Source organism: Nesoenas mayeri, assembly GCF_963082525.1.
Source record: "Nesoenas mayeri genome assembly, chromosome: 2".
Taxonomy (NCBI): Eukaryota; Metazoa; Chordata; class Aves; order Columbiformes; family Columbidae; genus Nesoenas; species Nesoenas mayeri.
In genome coordinates, this window is record NC_137543.1 from 56,204,618 (window position 1) to 56,228,932 (window position 24,315).

At 39.5% G+C, this 24,315-nt stretch overlaps 1 protein-coding gene across 2 annotated transcripts in view; it reads left to right on the forward strand.

The window, feature by feature from the left end:
- Positions 1-24,315, forward strand: part of GNAL (G protein subunit alpha L) — a gene marked incomplete at both ends in the record, with an annotated part of 191,427 nt that overhangs the window by 56,970 nt on the left and 110,142 nt on the right. The window contains 4 exons of one of the 2 annotated variants that reach the window (XM_080339409.1): positions 12,818-12,956; positions 13,230-13,302; positions 14,158-14,212; positions 14,396-14,515. In XM_080339409.1, the coding sequence (XP_080195535.1) occupies positions 12,818-12,956; positions 13,230-13,302; positions 14,158-14,212; positions 14,396-14,515 (387 nt within the window). Of the gene's footprint in view, positions 1-12,817; positions 12,957-13,229; positions 13,303-14,157; positions 14,213-14,395; positions 14,516-24,315 lie in introns of those variants that run through there. The other variant, XM_080339408.1, reaches the window with a different exon arrangement.

Sequence of the window (24,315 nt, forward strand, 5' to 3'; positions counted from 1 at the left end):
TAGGTAGATGGGCAACTGAACTGAACCCTGCTTGCTGAAGATTCTTTCAAGCTGAAAGCAAAACTGTGCTGTGTGCGCAGCTCTGCTGTGCCTCTCCAAACATGTGGATACTCACCCTAGAGAAATTAGTATTTGGGCCATGTGGCCCATCAGGAACTAACAATCAAAACTAGGGTGCAGCTGCTGTTAGAGCAAGCAGCCCAGTGAGGGTGCAGCTTCTCCCTGCAGGTCATCCAGGCACTGGACTGTCATTTTACGTCTTGCTAAACTTATGCAGACTTTGAGTATCTTGAACCTAGGTTTTTTGACATTTATTATTGGTGGGGTTTTCTTTTGGGAGATAGAAGAGGTGAAGAGGTTGACAGAAAAACCCTAAAATTATAGGAAACAGAGCCATAAGAGGTGAATTCAAACCAAAAGGCAGAAAACTCTTGTGTGTATGTGTGTTGTGAGTAACAAACGGACAACATACCTGTCACCTTAGATTTTTACTTAGGTAATCCTACATGGAGAATGGAGTAATCTGCTGCTTGCTTTTTCCTTTTTATTTTAAGAGGAGTTCAGGCTTACCTGAGTGTGTTGATAGGTAAATGCTAATTTTTGTATATATTGGCATCAGTGCATTTTACTCAAATTGTATTAACTTGTAGTTGTGGTAGAATCTGGGATGGAGGAATATGTCAGACTCTAAAGCAGGGATGTCAAACTCATTTTCACCAGGGGTCACGTCAGCTTTGCAGTTTCCTTCAGAGGGCCGAATGTAATTTTAGGACTGTATAAATGTACGAGTAGCTATACAGTCCTAAAATTACATTTGGCCCTCTGAAGGCAACCGCGAGGCTGACATGACCCCCGGTGAAAATGAGTTTGACACCCCTGCTTTAAAAGGTCAAAATGCCAGCTTTTGGAAAAAATAATGTATTGTCATGACCACTGTAGTGATGAGAGACAGGGTAGTTTACAGTTTAAGCGTTTTTCTTTGTGTGGCTCCCTACACCTTTGCGAAGCATTACTGAAGCTGGGCTGGTCTTAGGAGACTTGGGGATGTGAGTTGCTTGCCCATGTGGAATTTCTCATTGCCTGAGGTAATTGATGGCTTATTGACCAAGTTGAACAGTCCCCTATTAAAAGAACTGTTCCTTTTTAAGTGGAGAAAAACATTAAAATATATTAACTTTATTTTGTTATTTTAATAAAATGGATTCATTAATACTACTAAAAATGATCATGAGCAGAGGTGCTAAGCTGCGTGCAAAAGCTCTTCTCATAGTGAAACTTGCTGGTGACCATCTCTGCGCCTTTACTTTCCAAGCTATTAACACATCACTGAGAATACACTGATTTTGGCGTGCTGCCATGCAATGCAGTTGCTCAGCTGTACTTCCTGCTAGTAACCTTTATTTCCATTTTACAGTGATTTCTGATCACTGATTATTAGATCTCTAGATGAACTCACCTTGAATCCATTTATAGTCTGTGAAGAGAAATAGGCATTTCAAGGGAGGAATTTATTAGATAATAATATAACAATTTTCATAATTATTAGATTTTAAACATCTGTGCAAGAATGAGGTACATTGCACCCCACATTTGATTTATTGTATTAGCTTGACATCTGGTAAGAAGCTTAGCTGTAGAAATCAGCCTTTAGGAAGATTAATTGCATTATGAGACTCAGTCGTTTTCACTGCAAATGGTTAAAGTTGTTATTGATTACAGAATTTTGCATAATGCATATGGTTTTAACCCTTAGTGGATGTGACTGCGCATGATTATAGCAGACTTTCTGTGTGGGCCATGTCAGAGGTTTCTCTTCTTATCATGTATAAGACATTAACCCTCCAAGTGTTCACATGAGCAGATTCTAAGCATAAAATTGGAATGTGTAATAACATTATAATATATAAATCTGGTGTCATGGTTTTCACGTGCCAAATAAAAAAAATTATTATTTTTTTTTAAACACCATAGTGTACTTTTGGAATAGAGCAAGCTTAAAAAAAAGGTATTATATATAGGTAATATAGCATGGATTTGTTTAGCTTATAAGTAATCCAAGTAATCTTATAATTAATCAAAAAAATAAAGTCCCATGCCTAATGGGTATGTAGTATCTGTATTTCATGTCTGTCAATATTTTGAATTTTTCAAGTGCAGCCTTTCTTTTCAGTATATTCCAAAAAGGGATAGAAAAGGATTACTGGACATTTAAGAAGTGCATGTAAACTCTATGTAATGTAAATTGTATACTAACAGTAATTCAGATTTCCGTAGGCAGTTGAAATTACTAACAGTCTGCGGGAAGGGAAACACAGAATTTGGCACTATTGGAAGTATTTTGCCACAGCATCAGTTTTTTGTGTTACTCTTTGGCTGTGTGCTCTCTACAGTTTACAGAAGACAGCCACCAGCTCCCATTATAAATCACATAAAATTTTGGAGACAACATATGGAAAGGAACCAAGTTAAACGTGAAAATTTAGGCATTTGACTGAGTGACATCTTTTTCTCCTTTCTACTTACCTTCTTGCAGAGCATGCAGAGAAATAACCGGGCTGTTCAGAAGGCTGTAAATAGTGGAGAAGGTAACTTGGGCTGGGGAAGCAGGATGGTAAAGGCATGAAGAGAGCCTGAGGAGATTCACAGATTAGCGCGGAGGCTATTGTTTGCTGACACAATAGAAGGAACAGGCTCTGAAAGGTGTATGGACGCCTGCCATCTTCTGCCTCCTTTCCCTCCTCCTGACAGGACTTCCATGGCTGAAACAGCAGCTCGGTGTGCTGAGGTGGAAGCATGAGGAAAGACACTTCTCCATCCCTGGGTCCCCTCTCTCCCCTCAGCCAGTTGTGTTGCTCTCTGAGCTGGACTGGTCTGGGCATTGCTGTTGTTTCCTGCAGTCATGCTCTGACAGAGCTGTGCTCTTCTGGTGGCTCAAAACTTTTTTTTTCTGTTTCATTTATACATAGAATCATAGAATCATTTTGGTCAGAATAGGCCCTCAAGATTGAGTCCAACCATCAACCTAACACTGTCACTAAACCTTGTCCCTTAGAACCTCATATTTTAAACACCCCCAGGGATGGTGACTCAACTACTTCCCTGAGCAGCCAGTTCCAATGCCTGACAACACTTTCTGGGAAGGAATTTTTCCTAATGTCCAGTCTGAACCTTCCCTGCTGCAACTTGAGGCCATTTCCTCTTGTCCTATCACTTGATACTTCAGAGAAGAAACCAACACCCTCCATGCTACAACCTCCTTTCAGGTAGTTGTAGACAGCGATAAGGTCTCCCCTCAGCCTCCTTTTCTCCAGGCTAAACAGCCCCAGCTCCCTCAGCTGCTCCTCATCAGACTTATGCTCCAAATCGTTCACCAGCTTTGTTGCCCTTCTCTGAGCTCACTCGAGCACCTCAATGTCTTTCCTGTAGTGAGGACATGTACATGTAGTGAGGACGTCTTGTACATGGCTCACTGCCTCACAAGACAGAGTTATTAAATTAGGTGAAACAGTCGGGATTGTATTACATTAAATACTTTTCTCTAGCCGAGGGAACACTCTCTTGTGCCTCTCTGGAAAGCAGTGTTATGCCTTTGATTTCTGTCAGGCAAAACCAGTGGCTGGGCTTATGGTTCTGGATAAAACATTGCCCCCAGTAGCCCTTCATGTGCTTGCTGTGGCAGAAGCTGCAGCCCTCATTGCCCAGGGTGTCATGGCAAGGCACAGTGCACTACGTGCTCCACCTGGTCATTACTGGCAACCATAGGGATCCTGGGTCAGATCAGTCGCACTCATTCTCATCTCCTTCTCTGATACCAGCTGTCCCTTCATACCGTCTTCATAGCTTTTCTCTGTGCTGCTGCCAGGTTGTGATCGTGTCTCTTGGATGGAGATGACCAATGTTGATCAGTTTTTCCATGAATTCCTATAAGTATAATATTAATAACTTGATCTACATGAGGAATATTTTATTTGATACATATTGGGCCTCCATTGTGGAGGGCTGGAGGGTGTTTTCCTTTTGTTTTGCTTCTTGTTTTCATGGTGTGTGACTCTGACAGCTCATGGTCATTCTGAGATGAAATATTTCCAGAAATTAAGCTTTCAAAGGAGGACTCCATGATGATATACACATGCAGAGGTACTGCATTTGAGATGAAAAAGCAACTCAAATTTGAGCATTTGCTGTCTTCTTCATAATTTGCTTTTGCAGCCTCAATAAATTATTTTTAAATGAATTGTAGTGAACTTCTGCCATGTATTATGTGCCTTTTACAGATGTAATTCTTGAATCTTTCAGAGTGTCCAGCTGTCCATTCCCAAACACACTGTAAATTGTTGTATGGACCACAAGCATTTGAATGGTACAGAGAAGTTTTAATCTAGTTTAATTTAAGTCATTTATATGTTGAGACAGAGCATCTTTGTGTGTATTCTTCTAAACCCTCTTCTTTGTATAGAGTGTTAACACTGGTTTGTATTTCTGGTAAATGTTTTGCAGGACTAATCCACTAATAGCTGGTTTTCCCTATATGAACATGCAGCATCCTAAGCTGTCTAAAGGTTAAGAACTGATTTGTCAATGAAAATTTATAGTGGTTATTTTTATTTAAATCAAGTGTTCTCAATTAGTGTCCACCTAAAAGAACTATGTAAAAAATACAATAGTCATAATGTGTCTAATGATCCTTTAGTGGTAGATTATGATCGTATCTTTATTAGTGGTAGTAATTGTGGTGACAGTGTTGCTGACAGGCGAAGCCATTTCATACAACAATAGCTTTTGTGCTGTTGCATCAGGATCAGAAATGCAGTTCCTGAAGATTTGCATATTATGGAGAACAGGCTGCAAAGACATGGAAGCACAGTCTTGTCATTGTGTGTGGTGATGTGGGTGGCAGATTGCTATCGCTGATTCTGAGCAAGCAGAGCTGCTGTGTGGGTAGGTAGAAGGGCCTTTAAATGTTTTAGGATTGGTAGACAAATTAATTGGCTAGGTGTGTGGTGTTGAGAGTTGTTAAATACTCCAGCTATAAGCTTTTTAAAGCCCTCTCAGTGTTTTAGGATGCATAGTGTGGAGTCTCAACAGCTGCCTTAGCTTGGGTTGCTGAACTAGACTGCTTTTGCATTTGTACTACTGCTGACTTCAGACTGCTGTGATAGTTCTGCACAGCATTGCTCTACATCATTTGGACATTAGCTAAGATTTAAAATTTCAAGAAGGTTGCAAGGCACCAAGTTAGAATGGTTCTCGTAACAAAAGAAAACAAAAAGTACCTGTAATTATGCAGATTGGTATGGAAACATGACTCCATTGTTGATCTATCTGAAACTTTAAAAAATAGAGAAAATGTTGCCATATTTTAGAAAGTTTTCTCATATTATGCATTTTTATTTTTAAAACAAGCAACTTCTTTCCCAATATATGTGAGAAAATACAGATTTATCAGTAGCTTACTTATTAAGAGACTTGTTCCAAAATGTCTGAAAGTTCTCTGCACTTTTCAACCTTTTCTCCTTCTTCATGCATACACCCATGTTTTTTTTACCTTTCATCCCAAGTTAAATGGTCCTATGAGATTTCATCCAAATTCTTGATCCTTAGGGTAAATTAAACAAATATTTGCTCCAAAGAATCTAACCCATGTTACACAAACAGCCCGGTGTGTGCTGGAAAAAACTTTTGCTTTCTAGTAAAAATAGAATCAGTAAAATCATATGGGTTTGAGTTTCATTAACTCATTCCATAAGGGTTCCAGCAGAATACCATTGTAATTTTGAGACTAACAGGGAATAGAATGTATGGAAAAGAGAATAAAAGAAAACCAGAATAGAGGAAGTAGACTTGTTTCCCAGGAAGTGGTCACACTACGTTTACAATTGTTTTTTCCCTATCTGACATAGGTATGCAGATGGAATAGTCACCTATATAAGTAATCTGTGTGCTTAGTCTTTTTATCTATGATTTTATCTGTCCAGAGAAATAAATAAATTAATGTCACGAAAGCACAGAAGTTTAATTGCAACATAAACCTGGTTTTGGAAAGGATCACTTGGGTCCAGAAGTCATGTCTCCAATTATGAGCAAACATGTAATAGCTATTTAATCCAAAAGATCTTTTGCTTTGCACACATATACCACAAAAATACCTATAGGAAACTTAAAATCTATACCACAAAAGGCCAAGCTGAACATGACTCAACAAGTATTTGTTACAAGCAGGTGTATAGGTTAAGAAAAGATAGATGGATGAGGAGAAAAACACTGTGGTTTGTTATTCAGTAAATGTTGATGTTTTATCTGGATTTGCTAGTCCAGACTCATGCAGTTAAGCAAAAGCTCTATTTCTGCAATAAACATCATTGATATAAATCAGGGTGTGAGTCTGTGAAGCTACACACATCTTGGCAACGTTACTACCTGAAGCCAATTTTTACTGATTACTCGTGTGTGTATTAACATGTTTGGAGCCTTAAACAGGGTTAGGAAGCAAGCTTACTTGCTATGAACTTTCCAGTGCTTCTGGGTATGGGAATTGCATTAATATGCACTTGCTGGCTGCGGTTACAGAATTCCTTGATTCATGTTAAGTTCTTGTATGCAAGGATTGTGTTTATTTGTAACACATTTTCTGTTGGACACAATTGACCATTACTGACAGCATTCAGAAGAATTAGGGCATATTTTTTAGTTTGAATGCCAATAACTTAACTACGTAGAGATTTTTTTTTAAAATCCCCCATGTGCTGGGATAGCTCAAACTTAAATTTCTCCGGCAGAAGAGTTAAACAACAGTGTATCTCTACATCTATATCAAGACAAGAGGGGTGATACAAGCACGAGTAAATCACAGATCAGATATGTTTGTGGTGAATGTAGAGGCAACCTGGCTCAGCAGAATGTTGTCTGATGAAGAGGGGTGGAGGCCGGCGTGCTGCGACTGCCAGAGTTTTGCTGAGGCGTGTGCCTCGGAGTTAAAGGTGAGATAAGGCACATCTCATATATGTTCAGAGTCTCACCATTTTTTTTTCCCCGTTTTTCAGTCTTGTCCAAATAGGGAGATGGTGATAGTGGACCTGAGCATTTACTATTAAATGCGAAATTCTATATGACATACAAAACCCTTTATGAACTGCAGGTGAATTATTTGGCTTCATTGTTACAGCTGTGCAAGATGTTGGTCAGCGTGTTGCAGAGAATCCAGGACATATCTCCTGTATAGATCTCCCCTCCCCGCCCCCGCCTTTTTAAAGTAGCAACTCCATCTATAATTCTAGATGACTTCTTTATTTATTGATGAATTCACTTCTAAACTAGGGTGATATTAGCTTGTTTTGCTGTTTAAGTGCCTCCTGTTTTGCTAACAACATAAAAAGGTAACAGGGTTTCACAGATTCATCAAACGAGAGGTTGTCCTTTTTGCTTATTGCAAAAGCATCCATATCAGGTTGTTTAACAGTGTTATTTAATTGTAATATGTAAGAATATTCAAACCACACAATGTTACTTAGTCTTTTACATGTTATTAGGCCCTTGCTGAATTTATCTTAGTTTTGATCAGCAACTTCTGTCCCAGTACTGACAGATGCTCATGTGTGCAGTGCTGCCCTGTGAGTCTCTCTTCATAGAAAAGGATTCCTAGTCTGAAAAGACAAGTAATAAACACATGAAATTTTACCAATAAGTATCTAAATGCAAACACTGAGCTACTGGGATGGCCAGAGCAGAAATTCCCCTTTCCCTCTGCTTCCTTGTGGGACATGGATGATGGGTAAATAGGTTGGATAAGGAGTAACTAGATTGAATGAAAGAGGATTGTCCTTTCTTTAATATGATCATACTGCAAATATGGTTTTCACCTGATGCTGCTCAGCGCAGATTTCCCAGGAGCATCTGGCTCCTTGGAGCTAATCCTCCCCTTCACAAATGCTTTCTCAGGGCAAAAGTCTATCAGCCTTACTTCTTTGGGCTGAACCCAAGCTCCCTGTAGTTTTTCTCTGGAAAACCTTTCTTTCTCTTCAAACCCTGTCACCTTTTTTCCATAGTCTTTCACCACATCACTTCACCTGCTTTCTTCCTCTTCACTGCTTGCCTGTGCCTCACAGAGATGGGAGGTTGTGGTTTGTGGGACAGGACCAGGTAGGGGGGTTAAGCTGGCTTGTCAGGTGAGTTATGTGGTGACAGCTGCCAAGTAAAGGAAGTATGGCATGGGAAGGGGACAGCAAAACTGGGTCAGGGAGCCAGGGAACTCTGCAGAGCATTGCTGTGCCCCTCAGCATTGCCTGACCTTCTCCTGCATCAGTGAGTTTGTCCTTAATCCATGGACGTGAAGTCAGTTTGAGCTCAGGTCCGCAGTCACTGTGGAAATGCATACCTCACCTTCTCTGGCATGTCTCCCATCCCACTTCTTAAAACCAAAGAGCTCCTCTTGAAATTCTTTTAATGGCTTTTCTGAGGCTATGGGTTTAAACACGAAAGGATAAAGTATAGATTTTTTTTTTTTTTTTTTTTAGCATGACATTCACGTCTCTGCAAAGCAGGTGCTGTTTATTTTCCAGACCCTTAGTACTTTTAATACAGTCAATGTCATAATTCTTTGGTTCCTGGTTCATGTATCTTACAAGAATCCATATGTAGCATTTTAGGGAGTGTATAGTTTTGTGTTAATATTTGACATCTTCGGGGAGGCAAACTTACCAAGAATTTATTACCAGAGAGAAATATCCTTTTTTTTTTTTTTAGTACCTATACAAATACCAACTTATTTTTCTCTTTCAGACCATGATTTGACGATGAGGTGGAGCAGAAAACATGAGTACTAGTGAATTGCATATTCTGATGCGCAGTGACAGGCTGCAAGAAAAAGAAAGGTCAGTGAGGAGAAGCAGCCCAGGTCACCACAGTGTTACCCACTCACTGTAGTGCCCATACCTGAGGACAGTGACAGCAGACAGTTCAGGGACCCCGTGAGTGCAGAAGCAGGAAGAGCGGAAAGCAGGAAGAATCTCTCTTCCAGTTACTTAACTCCCCCTGTCCGCCTCCCCAAGCTTTTGTTTACATCTGTCTTTCCATTTGCCTTTTTTTTTTTGTTTGTTTGAGAAACAGAACCAGAGCCATAGTAGAGGCTGTGTAAAGGGAAAGTGGTTTGCAAAGGGTCTGGAGGGTTTCTGTAAAGAAGCTTTCTGGACCTCTGTCTAACGTTTGCATGAAAAAGCTCTGCATCAGTCCTCCTCAGGATTAGAGGGCCAAGAAGCAACTGGGTCTCTTGAGCTGCATTTATAGGAGCTCCCCATTAATTGTCACTGGGTTTTGTCCCTCTTTAGCCCAAACAGAATGGGCATGAGGAACAAGACTGTGAATTTGTGCCTGGGGTGCCCACCCAGTATAACTGTTTCCCTGGACTTAGCTTCAGCTGGGTTCAGTTCTTGTCCATTCAAGGAATGCTAACATGGCCTAACAAGGAAAAGGAAAGCAGGAAATAAAGGTGTCTCTGATTTCCCTCCAGGAAGGCTTGTGGTGTATCACCTGGTTTCACAATGGGCCCACACCAAGTTTGAGCATGAAGCAGGGGAAGATGAACCTTATGTGTACATGCTCAGTGTGTATTTATATTTATAGATATATATGTGCACGTGGGCAGAAGCACTGTGAAATCTCTCATTTTCAGGAGGACTAGGAACTTGAAGAGGATGCCATGTTGGTTGTCTGGGAAAAGCAGGAAGAAGCTTGCTCAGGATTTTGCTTTTATTCACACATACGATTTGTACTAGAAGCCAGTTTAGTAAAACAGCATTGATGAAACCTTTTAGAGAGGCAGTTATTTAGATTATGCTCACAGTTTGGGTTTGTCCATGTGCAGAGGAGACATACATTCATATTATAGCTGTGATTTCTCTTAGGGGAGGGAAAGGGGGGAAATTGCTGTGTCCAAATTGGGTGAAAGCTTATCTTGTGTTCATTATTGCTTCTAGGATATTGTACTTTTGAATGCATTGGGATAAGTGCTGTATTGGGAAAAGCAAAGGGAGGATTTGGAATATAATTACAGCCAAAAGTTCTTTCTGGGCACAGGTTGCTTGCGCGTGTCATTCTTGAACTGTGTGATCTTTTCTCAGGAGGAAGAGATCCAAAAGGGTCATGGAGGTTTTTGAGGGGGAGAGAGGAAATGAGAAACACTTTCCCTCTTTTGGAGAAAGGTAAAAGCAGGATATACTAGGATCCTGTCAAATCCTATTTATTGGCACTGAGCCTTTTCAAAGCTGGGAACAAATCTGCACCGAAAATCCCAACATTAGTAAATGCAGGAAGAAAACTGCTGAGGAGAGGAGGGGAAGAAACAAGGCACATTAAGCTTCTAGGACTGAGTGACACTAGCCAGATTTGGGATCTAGGTCCCAAACTGAGGTATTTGTTTAGGAGATAAATATGGCTACGCACATCTCGTGCATCATAAATTACGCCTTCTGACATTGAAGAACTATGAAAATCCAGACCCAGTTAGTGAATTCTAGCCAAGCCTGTCCAGTTTTGAGCCCTCTTAGGGCTACAGCAGAGAGTAAATGTGACTGCTCTTCACAAAAGACATTCATTGTGTATCTCATGCCTGACAGCCTCCAAAACCAGCGGTCACCCTGAATTGTGCTTCCAAACCTACCTGGGTCTGAGGAAGCTTTTGCCCCTCCAGACAGGAATATGTCAAGAGGAAAAAAGCAGTCTGTCCTAAAAAACGCAGTACAGTAATGCTTAAAAACGCATATTTTGGCCTGGCAGATCCTGTCAATTTTTTCCTGTAGTGTGTCTGCCACCCCTCCGCCCCCCGCTATGTAAGGAGGAAGATAAAACAGCTTCCAGAGTCTAGATCAAGCAGTACCACAAAACTACCTATCTGATACTTGAATTCAGTAGTCTCTTGAAAACTCCACATACCCAACCACAGGTGGAGCAGTACCTGTTTCTCTTCTGCATCCTGCCCTTTTCACCTTCCTATGGTGTGTGCTTAAAACAAACAGTACCTGTTCCTCTTCCTTGATCCAGCACTTCCCACCTGAGAGAATAATTGAAAATAACTACATCCTTCTGTTTGTAAAACATAGTTTCTTTTTGCCACATCCATCTCAAGGCTTTTTAGATAAAAATCATGTTGAATTAAGTTGATGGCAAATTTCTCTTGATTTTACTCGGGACCAGGATTTTGTGCACATACGTAGCTATCCAAATACTAATTTTTCACTAATCCATCTTCAAAAGTCTGAAGGAACAATAATATTTGGAGATAAAGGCTGATAATATTTTGGGACTTGAGAGGTGTTGTGTCCATTGTTCTTCAGTGCTCTTGTGCTGCAGTCAGTTGTGGATCATATTGGAGTTGTGCAGGTAGTTTCTGTGCAGTGGGAGTTTAGGAAGGGCCAGATGCTGTACTGCCATTTTTATGCTGAAATGCCAGTTTGCAGGGTGAGAGGAGATTTGGAAGCAAGAAGGAATACCTATGATGTTGTCTAGATTGATGCTTCATTTCAGGACCTAAAATGGAGGTAAACGAAGCAAGAAAGGTGGTTTCTTGTCTTTAGAGGTTTGTGGTGGTGGTGGTGGTATTAGCACCTATGTTTGGATTAAACAGTATTGTGGGCTTTTGGGAGAGCTTTGTTTTTTCATTCAGCTGATACAGCTTGGAATATTCAGAGGGGGTGGGGGGGAACCAAACACCTGTGTGCTGCTGTGACAACTTGCAGAAAGGGACGCTTTGTTTATTAGCAAGTCAGCACATGCTGTTTACATATGTGTGCGTTTTGTATAGGTGTACATATGTACGCCTTTCTGAGGGGGAGCAGCGTGCCCTCCGGGCAGGCTCTCGCCACCTTCCCGCCCCGCTGGCACCGGCGGGCTCCCGGTTGTTCTCCCCGAGGCCAAGCAGGATGGCAGCCATCACCTGTGGCAGCCGGGGATTTCAGCCCCGAGAGTGCCAAACCTTGCTCTGGTGCCAGCCGGCCTCTTCCACTACCGCCGAGGAAGGATCGGTGGGAACCCCCCCTCGATCCCAGACTGCCGTGACCCGCAGTCCCTTACCCCCCCCATCCAGGGCTGGGGGTGCTGCTGGGCCCGGAGGCCGCGGGTCCCGGCGCGGCGGTGCCAGCTCCAGGTTTTCGCGGCAGCGGCGCTGTCGGGGCGCAGGGGCCGGGGCTGCCGTGCGCGGCGGGGCCGGGGCGCGGTGCGGGGCGGCCCGGAGGGGAGGGCAGGGCAGGGTGGGAGGCGCGGGCCCCGCGGAGCCGCGGCCCCGTAGGATCCAGGTAGATCGGTCCGGCTTTTACCTTTCTCCTTCGGCTTCCCTGCGCGGAGGGTCTGGTAGCTGGGCTGTTTCCTGCTCTCGCAGAAAGAGGCAGTGCTGAGTTAGGAAGACAAAAATAGACCTTTACAGAGAAATATAGGGATTGTGTGCGCGGTGGGGAGGGAGAGCGGAGAGCGGCACCCGGCTGGTTTCCAGGAGGAGCCCTCCTCTCCCTCTCGTTGCATGTTAGGCATTTTTGCACAGATTTCTCCCCCCCACCCCCTCCCTGCCGGGGCACGGGTACCGCTGCCGCCTGCGCTCCGCATCGCTGCCGGGGAGCGAGCGAACCAGCTCGGTTTCGATCAGAAAGCGGCTAGAGACCATTTTATGTGAACAAGCCGGGGGGGAAGAAGAGGAGAGAAGAGAAACCGTCGCAGGGACACACGGATATAAAGACTTGTCTTCTGCTTCCCCCCCCCGCCCCCCCTCCCCCTCCTTCGCCTTGTAAATATTAAATCTGTAAAGGCAACGATTTGACATCCATCCTAAGCAGCGGCTATGGGGTGTTTGGGCAACAGCAAAACGGAGGATCAGCGTATCGATGAGAAAGCGCAGCGAGAAGCCAACAAAAAAATAGAGAAGCAGTTGCAGAAGGAGAGGCTGGCTTATAAAGCGACACACCGCTTGCTCCTGCTGGGTAAGGGCGGAAGGGGACAGAGATGGGGGCCGGGGACAGGAGGGGAGATGGTGTGTGCGGATGAGGTATGGAAAATGTAGGTTGTTGTGTGGAGCAATATGTGAGACGTCCACGGGTTGAGCTCGGCGCCTGAGCCACATGGATGCATACATAGAGAAATGCTGCCCGAGGTGGGAGATGCTGCCGTGTCCCAAAAAAAAAGGCAGCCAAACTCAAACCCCACAGCCTGAACCATGTATCATAATGTTCTCCCTTTCCTTCTCTCTCTTTTAGGGGCTGGTGAGTCAGGAAAAAGCACTATTGTGAAACAAATGAGAATCCTACATGTCAATGGATTTAATTCAGAGTAAGAATTATTGATGCTTTGTGAGTTATTTTTTAAATGCTGGAAACAGGTTAATGCACAGTGGGCTAGGAAATTTCTCCTTTCATCCCCTGTGTTTCGGTGGCTTGACGCTGCGTTTTGGGGGAGGGAGGGGAGGAAGGGGAGCGAGAATAAGGAAATTACTGCTACTGTATATTTGCATTTTCTCCTTCTGGCCCCTTTACTGTATTTTACACTGTTGCTACTGCAGCGCTTGACAGGCCCTTGTGTAGCAACAACATGGCGACTACTTTTTACATAGAAGCAAATAACTAAATATTGCATCTGTCTGTAATATAAAAATACATGTCAAGTCATATTCAAGATGACAGTGGCTTCTGTGTTTCCGGTATTTGCGTTAGTGTAAAACTGAAACTAATTTTGCATGTTTGTTAGAAATCATTCTGTTTACAGAGGCTACATCATTTTCTCTCTGAAGAACTCTTCGCCAGAAATTATTATTAATCCATAGTGTTCATTTTAGATAAACGTTGGCTTTCAACTGTGTATTGTTAATTTAGAGCATGTTTACAGCATGCTATAGAAATGAAAGAATGACTTCCAGTTCTATCAGGGGAGGCTTTGCAGATGTATGTGGCAATGATTGTCTGATTTTAAAAGAATACCAGGGATGAATGTGCATTGCTCTTCATACTCAACCAGAAAAGGGATAAGGGGAAAATATATTTGTCTTGCTGCTCTTTTTAGTTAGTATGTTGTAATGATTGAAGAACAGATAAACAAGCGATCAGTGAAAAAAAAAAAAATCAAATGCAACTGACTGAACTGCTTTGGAAGAAGAAAATCGAAGTGTTAATATTTCTGTTTTTAATGCAGAGAAAAGAAACAGAAAATACTGGATATTCGGAAAAATGTTAAAGATGCGATTGTGGTAAGAACACACTTTATACTGTTCTTAAATGCTTGGGTCTACTGGAAATAATAAGGATTGTGCTCTCCAAGATTGTGCTGAGAGAAATCCCATTTTGCTGATCAGATTGGATTATCTTCTATTGATCCTGTAGCCTGCATTAATCCAGATTAATGTGTTTGTTTTTGTTTTATCCAATTCTAGACTATAGTTTCAGCTATGAGCACTTTAATACCCCCAGTTCCATTGGCCAACCCAGAAAACCAATTTCGAATGGACTACATCAAGAGTATAGCTCCTCTTTCTGACTTTGACTATACAAAGGTAAGAATAGAAACCACTGATTTACTCTGCTTCAAGAGGCATTGTGTTGTTTCACTTCAATTTACTGAGATGTTGGGGTTTTGATACTTTGTGGAAGATGGGCATGAGAAGTGCTTATACCAGCATTACCACTAGGTTAAGTTTTTTACAAGGCTGTAGCCGTTGCACCTGTTTTAGTGGTGCAAGGTTTTGTTGTTACTGATTCTTTTGCTGCTGTTTGTAAATGCTTTTTTCTGCATTTAGTTCTTCTTATCAAAATTTCTGATCTGCATATTGACATTTCAAGTAAGACTTTGTTGAAAGCTGGTTTCCTGTGTGGAATTAGATGCAGGTTGTCAGTCTGAGGAGTTACAATCTATCTACAGAAAAGGATATAAAGGGATAGAGTGGCCCTAGTGGTGTTTTCCATACTTACTGCACTTCAGAGTGAAAACTCATGTGACTGGCAGTCGAGTAAGGTGGTTTGCTTCCTTATGTATTTATTGTGGCTGGTGTGAGCAGTGGTTTACTTGTTTTTACATGTTGTCCTCTTTTGATATGGAATAATTAGAAGACTAAGGGTTTCTATATAGAGGCTACTCTTTTGTAGACAAATGAGATATACCTTTCAGGTTAATTTGCATAGGCATCTTATATTTTAGGATTTTCAACTGTATGTTATTATTTATAGGAACATGCATAGAAATGTTTTATATATTATGTATGCCATGAAGCAAGTGCATAGAAATTCTGAATATTATAAGGAATTTTATCTTTGCAGTAGCGTAATTTTTAATTTGCCTTAAAATGATATCAAAAGCAATTTATTATGGATAAGGGACTAAAAAAAGGCTTCATTCATTGGCTAAAAGATTGGAAGTTGTTCGTGCTATCAACATTACCAAAGAAGCCATTTACAGTCAAGCGTCTTTAGGTTGTTATAGCTTCAAGGTGGAAGGGGGAGAAGGGGAAGAGTCGTTTCTTTATTATATGACTCATATTCTCTGGTGTGTGTTTTTGCCTCTGGTAAACCTACCACTTTGAAGGTTCAAGACAAAGAAGAAGTATCAGACATCTTGTACAGTTAGAATTTAACACAGAATGCAGATGTTAAGAAAACAACTGCAAGGTACACCCACATATTGCATAATTGCACAATTGGTAGATGTAAGTTGGTAAAAATGATAAACTCTTTTTAGAAATGGAATGCGAGTTTCACATGAAATATTTGTCCTACACAGGTATTGCAGTTCTGAGGCATTTGTTGCTCATTTTATGTGGGGTATTTTGCATCAGTTTTGACCCTTATATATTTGGGTTTAAAAAAGGGTTTAATAAATCTGGGTTTTTTGAGTTTCTGGGTTAAAAGAAAACTAAAGTGGACTTTTCATAGAGCTGCAGATATTTTTAATTTCTTTTAATTGTTCACAAAATTTCCCTTTTCATAGAAGCTAACTATATGTAGTCAAATTTGACTCACTGTGTTATATTTTATAGAGGGGAAAACTTATTCTTCTTGGAGGGGAAGAAGAATAGGAACCAGTGTACGGTTAAACAAGTAATAATTCATTTGGAATTTTGATTCAGAGTCCATTTTATTTTAAAATAAAACCTCAATTACTGTTTTTCTAATTAAGTGGGATTTTTGAAAATACTATCGCATTGTTTGAGATAATGTCAAATAAAAAGCTTGAAAGCTTAAAAAAATAAGAAAAATGTAGTGTTAGTTTAGAAATAAATATGTTTGTGTCACCTTCATATTTTCCCTCCTGTTTTCTTCTCTGCTCAATTAATAGCTTTAATATTTGGAAAATGTACAGTCTGGCTACTTGCGGGGGGGCAGTGCTAGTGTGTTATTTCTCTCCAGGAAGATGTATGAGCAAGACAGATTTGAGAAAGGGAAAAAAAAAAGTGCCGTTGTGCTTCAGGGCTTGATTCTATTGATTCTACTCCAGTTTCAGTCAATGATAACTTAAAGTAAAATTACTTTACCAACTGAAATAACTTTTGACCCATTTAATATTTTTGGATAAGGACAAATATAAAAATAAATACTTGGATAGTAATCAGTTATGCATCCTTTGCTAAGCATTACTGATTCTCTTTTTAATAGCAGATATATGGAATAAGACCTTCTGAGCCAGGGAAACCAAACACTATTTAGTAGAAGACACTCAGGACTTGCGGTTCTGTCATCCATACTTAAAAACACTTATAAAGGAAAAAATGCCAGCATAGGCAGTGCTTTGGTGTTGTCTCTGGGGTAGATTTTGGCATATTTTAAAATGTGACAAAGGTTACCCTTCTTCCTTTGAATGAGGGAAGAGGGAATTTTAGGGTTTTTAACAATATGGATGATAATGAGCTGCAAAAGACAGAGCCATTAGCGATGCAATATGAAGTAAAGATGTGTTATTTTTTTGGATGGCATTAACTATATAATCTTTGCAAAAATCAATGTATTTTAGTTGAAGATACATTTCATACACATTGGATGCAAAATGTGGGAAAATGACTGCACTGTATCATGAGTCCTTAAAGAGAGATAGCTGATGCAACAAGTTCACTGATGGCACAATATCACCAACGCTCATGAGGCACTAATTTAAATATATTTGTGACATAGTGAATATACTTGGGTATGCATTCTTAAATTGCATAAAAATTAACTAATACACATTGAATTGTGAAGATTTTCCTGTAAAATAAGTGGATTTGAAAATACTGCTCTCCTGAGGGTGAAACAATACTCCTAATTGCAATTTATGACTGAAATTCCAAGAACTTCAGTAGGGATGGGGTTCACATTTAGACTCAAAAACGTATTTTGAATTTTTGTTTGTTTGGTTTTTTTTTAATTGCATAACTCTCAACAAAATGTAAGCAGAACATCTTATGTAGTAGTGATACAAATTTTAAAACAAATGGTTTTCTCTTTACAGCCTTTTAACAGTCCTTTAGTAGTCTCTGGAGTGCCCCCTTCTCCCCCCATACTTCTGCTTACTTTAAAAAAATTCTTCAATTTGGTTTAGTTATGCTACCTTTAGCTGGTTTAGCTAATTTAGCTAATTAGCTACCTTTAGCTAATTTAGCTAGTTGATATAAAACAAAATGAAAGGTTTCTTGATTTCTTCTATGATTTCTGTATTGTCTTTCATTTCTTTTTATTAAAAAATTGTACCATTTTTACAAAAAAATTCTTAGGTGACTGATGCAGTCTCATTGTGTTAATCGTAAGATTTAAGGCTAGAGTTTTTGCAGAGTTAATAAATATGGGGAAGGCAAGGATCCACTGTAGTTTCTTCCTTGAAGTCTTGAATCAAGATAAATTTTCATCTGATAACTAGTTTAGGCATTAGCGTAGCTCTATATTCCAGGGTGGAATCAGCAGAAAAGCTTTAAAACTGAAACGGAAGCATGCACGCTGTATCGAAAAGGATTGTTTATTATTTTTGGCAAAGCGTTGATTGATATTTGCTAAAATTAACAGGAATTGACCTGTGCCGGTTTTAATCCTTTATTGATGGGGATTTATTTTGTCCTTTGTGAATGAGAGTGAACATATTAAGGGCATATTATGCTGGTAGCTGTGGAAAAACATGGTGTATTATGTAAGCGCGTGTTTACTCAAGTCCAGTTGCCTTTATTAAAGTATTTGAATGTTGTAGGCACTACAAAGCTGCTTGGTTCGTAAGTCCTTTCCCCTTTGTCTTCGCCAAAAATGTAGTCAAATTAAGTTGTTTTCCATAATATTTGTCTTGGGTCAAGCTCATCTGATCAGCTGTGTGTTGGTCTATAGCAGGTAGTCAGTGAGCTGCCACCAAACTCTCCAGTCAAATGTGTAGTTATACAAACCAGTTACCAGTGAAAGTCAATCATTTTCTTGATTGGGAACATGTAAACACTTCACCCAGGCTTTGAGTAGCGGGGAGGGTTTTCAAAAGATTCATTTTCCTTTGCTAAGAATGTTTTAGAGAGGCAAAGTTGTTTTGTTGAGCCTTCATAAAACAGTGAATCGTACAAATGTAGTCCCTTGTGCTGATTTTAGAACATGAGCTTTAAACACAACTTAAAAAGCTGTTTTATTAATCAGACAAGCTCTTTTATTTAGCTCTTAAAAGTGAAATGTTAACGTGGGTATTGACAACAGGAAAACTGTTTAGGTTAATCTGGTTTACTCTGCGTTTTCATATATTGCAGTTTGAGTTCAATGTGATGACTTGGATTTTCTTCCACACTTTCTTCTTAAAAATCAGGACTTTATATTAGTCATATAAAGACACAGGAAAGAAAGAAAAATATTTTTGGTCAGAATTTGAAGTTACATAGACTTTTTTTAGGCATTTCAAATATTTATTAGACCTGGTATTCAAATTGGAACTGGCGTTGATGCCTAGTGATGGCTGGTTTTCACGGTGTATCTCTCAGTGTTTGAAGTAACTGGAAACATTCCTCAAGTGAAATGTATCATTGGGCTGTAGAAAATCTTTATCCTAAATAAATACTTAAATAAAAGATTAAAAGCGTGATAAATACAGTCCATACACAGTTAAACTTGCTTGGGTTGTGTAGTTAATGCTGTGACTTTAATATCCTGTTCGACCACAATGTGTTTAAGTTTCCCTGTACTTGATGTGGCCCAAAGGAGTTACAAAATAGCATCATCTTACATTTTTCGATATTCAGATAACTCGCAGTATTTCCGTGTTTCTCAGGAGTGTGAAAATATACTGTATTTTACATGAAAATATCATAAAAGAGAGAACACGGTGAATATTGCCACTCCAGCAGCTTCACTTGCTTTTTCTTTTCTATCTAGTTTTTTCCTTTAGTGTTTCGTTTACCATGTTAGGTAGAAAAAACAGCCACAAGCTTTTATAATTATCTGTGATCATGATATTTCACATTACTCCAGTGTCAAGTCAAAATTAACTTTTCAAAATCAATTAGACTTTAAAAAATCAAGTCATTTGCCTTTTTTTGTCGTCTAAGATGGTACACCGATAGTTCTTCATTTGTTCTTCTTTCGCAAATGTAGAACAGGATCTGGAAGGCGGGATAATGATTAGATTGTGTAGGTCCAACAACATTATTACTGCTCTGAATTAATAACATTTGAAAAACTAATGAAGGTGGCTGTCAGAGGAGAACAGCTGAAAATGCTGCAAATCCGGATGTTTTTGGCAATGCTTTAGTCTTCACACACAGGTTAATATTGTCAATAGGAATGGTGCTGAAGAGTAGTGGATATTGGGGAGAAGCAGCAGTTAGGTGACAGGTGAAATTTCTTTATTGTGATAGCACTCGTTTTTATGCTGTACACTAATTACTAATTAACAGCAGAAACTGAAGTTGAGCTCATGTCATGTTAAGAGCAGATTCTGCTGATGCCCAGCAATGCCTTTCCTTCCGTATGAAATACCTGTTTACATACTGATGTAGCATGTGTCTACTTTTCATTAAATCAGCAAGCTGAGTCCTTAATGTCCTGATTAGTTGAAGTACAAAATGCGAAACATTTTGCAAATGAGATCAATAATATATTTCTGCATTACGTGTTGTGTTGTTCTTATTCCTTGTAAGCAGTAAGTTTGCTGTTGATGGATCAGTCAATCCAGTAGTGCTTTCAGAAAGAATCAGTTGTTACGTTGACTGTGTAGCTTCAAAAATATAAAGCTAGAATTGGGATCATACCATAAACAAGCAAAGGGCAATTTTTGAAAACAAAACAAAACTACTTCTCAACTTGATAATATATACTGGAACTGTAAGAATATAAAATTCTACACGAATTCTCTTCAGTTCCTTTATTTTGCTTCTTTAATAAATACTCTGATTTTACTGAAAACACAACTGGGTCTCTAAAATGGAAGTGGTTTATGTGGAGCATGGCTTTTCTCTGAGGCTCAGAATTTCTTGCTTGAAATACACAGTTTGTGTTTGGGGGGTGTTTGCTTTAGGATGAAGGAGTTGCTTACGTTCAGGCATAAAAATAAACTAAGATTTTTGCCTCAGTAAAACACTACTCCATTTAATAAAAGTATAATAGCATATTTATTCCTCCCTTTGTTCCAGATTCACTGCACCACTACTGTTAACAGTTGATACCAATTATAAGTAAATAATTACATGAATTTCAGTTTGAAAAGACAATTATTTGAGAAAGTCTTATGAACAGTGCTGATTATGAATCAAGTGCAGTGTTACATTCAATATTACATCATCATAGTAACACCAAATTAAATGTTTTCTAGCTTATATTGTGAATCGGATTTCCCAGATAGCAGGGTGGTATTCACACATTATCCAGCCTGCCTTATTTATTATCATCGCACAACACAGACTTTCACTGTGAAACTGGAAAGACATAATTTATTATTACTGCTAACTAAAACTTAAGTTACTTCTGTTATCTCCAAAATTGTTGACATTTACTGATATTACTTCAAGTTTTGTACCTATGAATACAAATTAGTTGGAGGTTTCTTGAAAGTCAAGCCAGCATCCAGTCAAATACTGTAAATTAATAAATGCCACATTCTTTTTTGCTACAATTTTAGCTGAAAACTTTATATACTTCTATCGCACTTTACAAGGATAAAAATATTTTTACATCTAAATTTGGATATTTGATTTGATGGCAGCAGGAAGAATAATAACTTGAATTATCATTTTAAGTGGGAGTGACTGATTTTCCTCACAGAGACAAAAATGTATTCCAGGGTCATTTATGAGCTTTAGAGTATTTTTGTTCATCAGGTATTTTTCAGTGTATACCCTAATTTTAAACTAAAGAAAGGTGGAAGCGATACGTTAAAGCCTGTGCCATCATTACCTTTGTGGTGGCCACAGGTCTGTGAAGCACACTGATTTATTTTCTACTCGGGTTGCTTTGGGGGGGGCTGTTGTTTTGTATTCCTATGCAAACTCCTGGCTGCTGCTCAGGTGTGTCCCCAAAGCGATTCTGTGATGTGCAGGTGGCAGCCGTCCCACTCCAGCCCAGGCGGTAGGAGCTGCAATATCAGCTGAAGGAATAACGTGGGTCACTGGGTTGGTGCCTGGCAGAGGTGTCGTGGCCTGGCCAGGGTAACAAACTGATACTGATTCCCCAGCTTCCTTCAAGGAAGAAACAGGAAATAAATTCTGGCAATTTTTAGCACTTTGGTTGAGCTACAGTGAAATCTCCAGAAGATTTCATTACGAATCAGTGTGTAGTTTATTAAGACTTAACATGCACTTAAGAGCGTTTGCAAGAACTTCACTTGTTTGTTCTCTCATGTGTAAATCAAACTGAATTATAATGAAAGCAAATGTAAATACATGCAAAGGGTAACCGCACTTTTAATGAGGACACGCTGTCCAATTAGTCTGAGGATTATGACATTTCAGAGTTTTACAAGTGGCAATTTTCAGAGGAAGGGTAGTAAAATATTTAATGAATTGTCATTATTTATAAACTACACGAAAACAGATTTTCCATCGCAGCCAGAGAAAAGGTAAACATAGCAGAGTATGTTTCACAATTGTCCTCATTACCAATTAATTATTTTAATCTCTTAAGCCAAAGATAGCAGGTTGGCATACTGCTTTTGCCATTTTCGAGTGCTCTGTAAAAGTAATGTGTTTACTAGTCAGGGAGAATCTTTTGGTTTTACTTCAGTGGCTGCGATAAAAATGGACAGATGAGGGATAAATCATCATATGCGTGCATATTGTCACTGGTGCCAGTGGAGACCTATGGAACAGGAGATATCACCTACTCAAATAGTTGAAGTGTCATTATTGAGACTTTCAAAGACGTGAGCATTCACCTGTACGACAGCCAAGAGCTGAGTCCCCTTTCTCCAGCATATGATGAGATTTTAACTTGTGTTTCTGAAACAGTATTGGGTGTTGCCAGCTTAGATCTTTGCTCTTATTTTTTTCATCACCTCCATAGCTTCATCCATAGCTTGTACTTATTGTCAATAGCGGATTACCTTTTTTAATGTTCAGTATAGTCTGCATCAACGGACGGGATATTTTGTTTGCAGAAGGTAGCAACCTGAGCTGAGGAAGAGGGAACAAGCTAAACCCTGTTAACAGAAAAATATCTGTATACCTTGCATACAGTGAAGTAAATAAGTTTTAAACCAAAAAGTAGTATGAACAATTTTTTTTCCCCTTTGTATCTAAGAAGCTCTTTAAATGTAAATAGGACTCTAAAGCAGATGAAAAGCAAGAACAATGTACATTTGCAGTAACTGTTAAAAGTTTCCATAAAATGTTTATGGTTTATTTTCTGCCACCTATTTAATTTAATTTGCTTTTCTGTAGCTAAAAGAGATTAAATTCAAGTGTTGTAGTCAAATTCTAGGACCTTCTCTTAAAAGGAGTCAGGAGGAGAATGTAATTTGTACAACACAGTTTTAAGTTTATATTGTCTTCTACTTTGGAAACTCTTGCAATAATTTCTTGGAACAGAGCTACCTCTGGCTGTAAGCATTCCAGATATTACTTGAAGCATGCAGATTATGGTTTCTTGCTTTAAATCAGTAGATTAATTTTGGTTGGTATAAAGTGCACTCTTGTAATTAATCTGCTAGTATTTGTTTTAAAAACCTATGCTGGATGTTTTGAAAGGATATTTACCCTTAGGCAAGATGAATATTGGAATTTTTGTCTGTTATGTCGACGTTAGAGATGAACTTTGCCTTTTAAATCTTTTTAAAGTAAACGTTTTCTGACACTTCTGCCAATTCGTTCCATTTGAGTTTTCTTATTGCTGTCAGTTGGTCTTAAACATATTTTAATGCAAATAATTATCCCACTGTTTTGAACTGTGAAATTGTTTAGCAAGATAAAATAGGCTAAAGATATGCGAGCCCTCTTATCTCTGTTAATTTGGTGAACGCTTTTTGATCACGTCCACCCTCACTTCCATAGGATGTTAAGTGACAGAGCTGTGCAGATCATTCTTTTCTTAACATACGCCCACAGACTTTCTTTCATAGGAGCTAAATAATATCAAATTTAAGAGCTGTCAGGTTGGAAAACAAGTAAAGGCAGAGAATGGTTAAGTGAAAGAGGGGAAAGTGTATCCTCACTTCCCTCTGTGCAGAGGACTACCTACCCTATTCCCTCAGACCTGCAGCTGACCGCAGGACCTGGGTGTCACTCAGCTCCAGAGAGCCTTTGGTGCAGCCCCTGTGCCTCAAGGAGTTCCCAATCCCAAGCAAAAGGCAAAGGCAGAGGAGAAATGTAGATGAAAAAAATCTATGCAATGAAAGTACGGTCACTTCTGCTTAGTCACAGGGTAGAGGAAGACGTCGGGTATCTCCGCTTGCTGCTGAAACTGTGTCATTAATTATCAGATTCCCATTAATTATCAGATTCCCAGCAGGTAGCGCAGAAGAGTGAGGCTTCATGGCAGGATCTGGAGCCTTAAATGTTTAAGTGAGAATATGCTTTCTGGCAGGCAGGTGTTCCTTAACTTGAACTTTAGCTTCTCCTTCCTTCTCAGGGTGTCAGTGTTGCCCGTTCTTTTTGAGAAGAGCAGACTTGCATATTTAATAAGATACTGTACTTTTAATTGAGCAGTAGAACTTCTATTTTCCAACCCTAGAATTATCATTTCTAATCATTGTTGTTACCTACTGGATTTCTCTTTAGATTTTAACAACAGCAAACTAAACAAGATAACTAACTAGCAACAGTGTGGGCATATGATGGACCAAAAGAGTGTTTAGTCAGGGAATACATAACTCAGAAATTGTAATTAAAAAAGGAATCTACAGGTCAAAAATCATGTCAGTAGAGGAAGATGGCCCTTAACGTTTCTG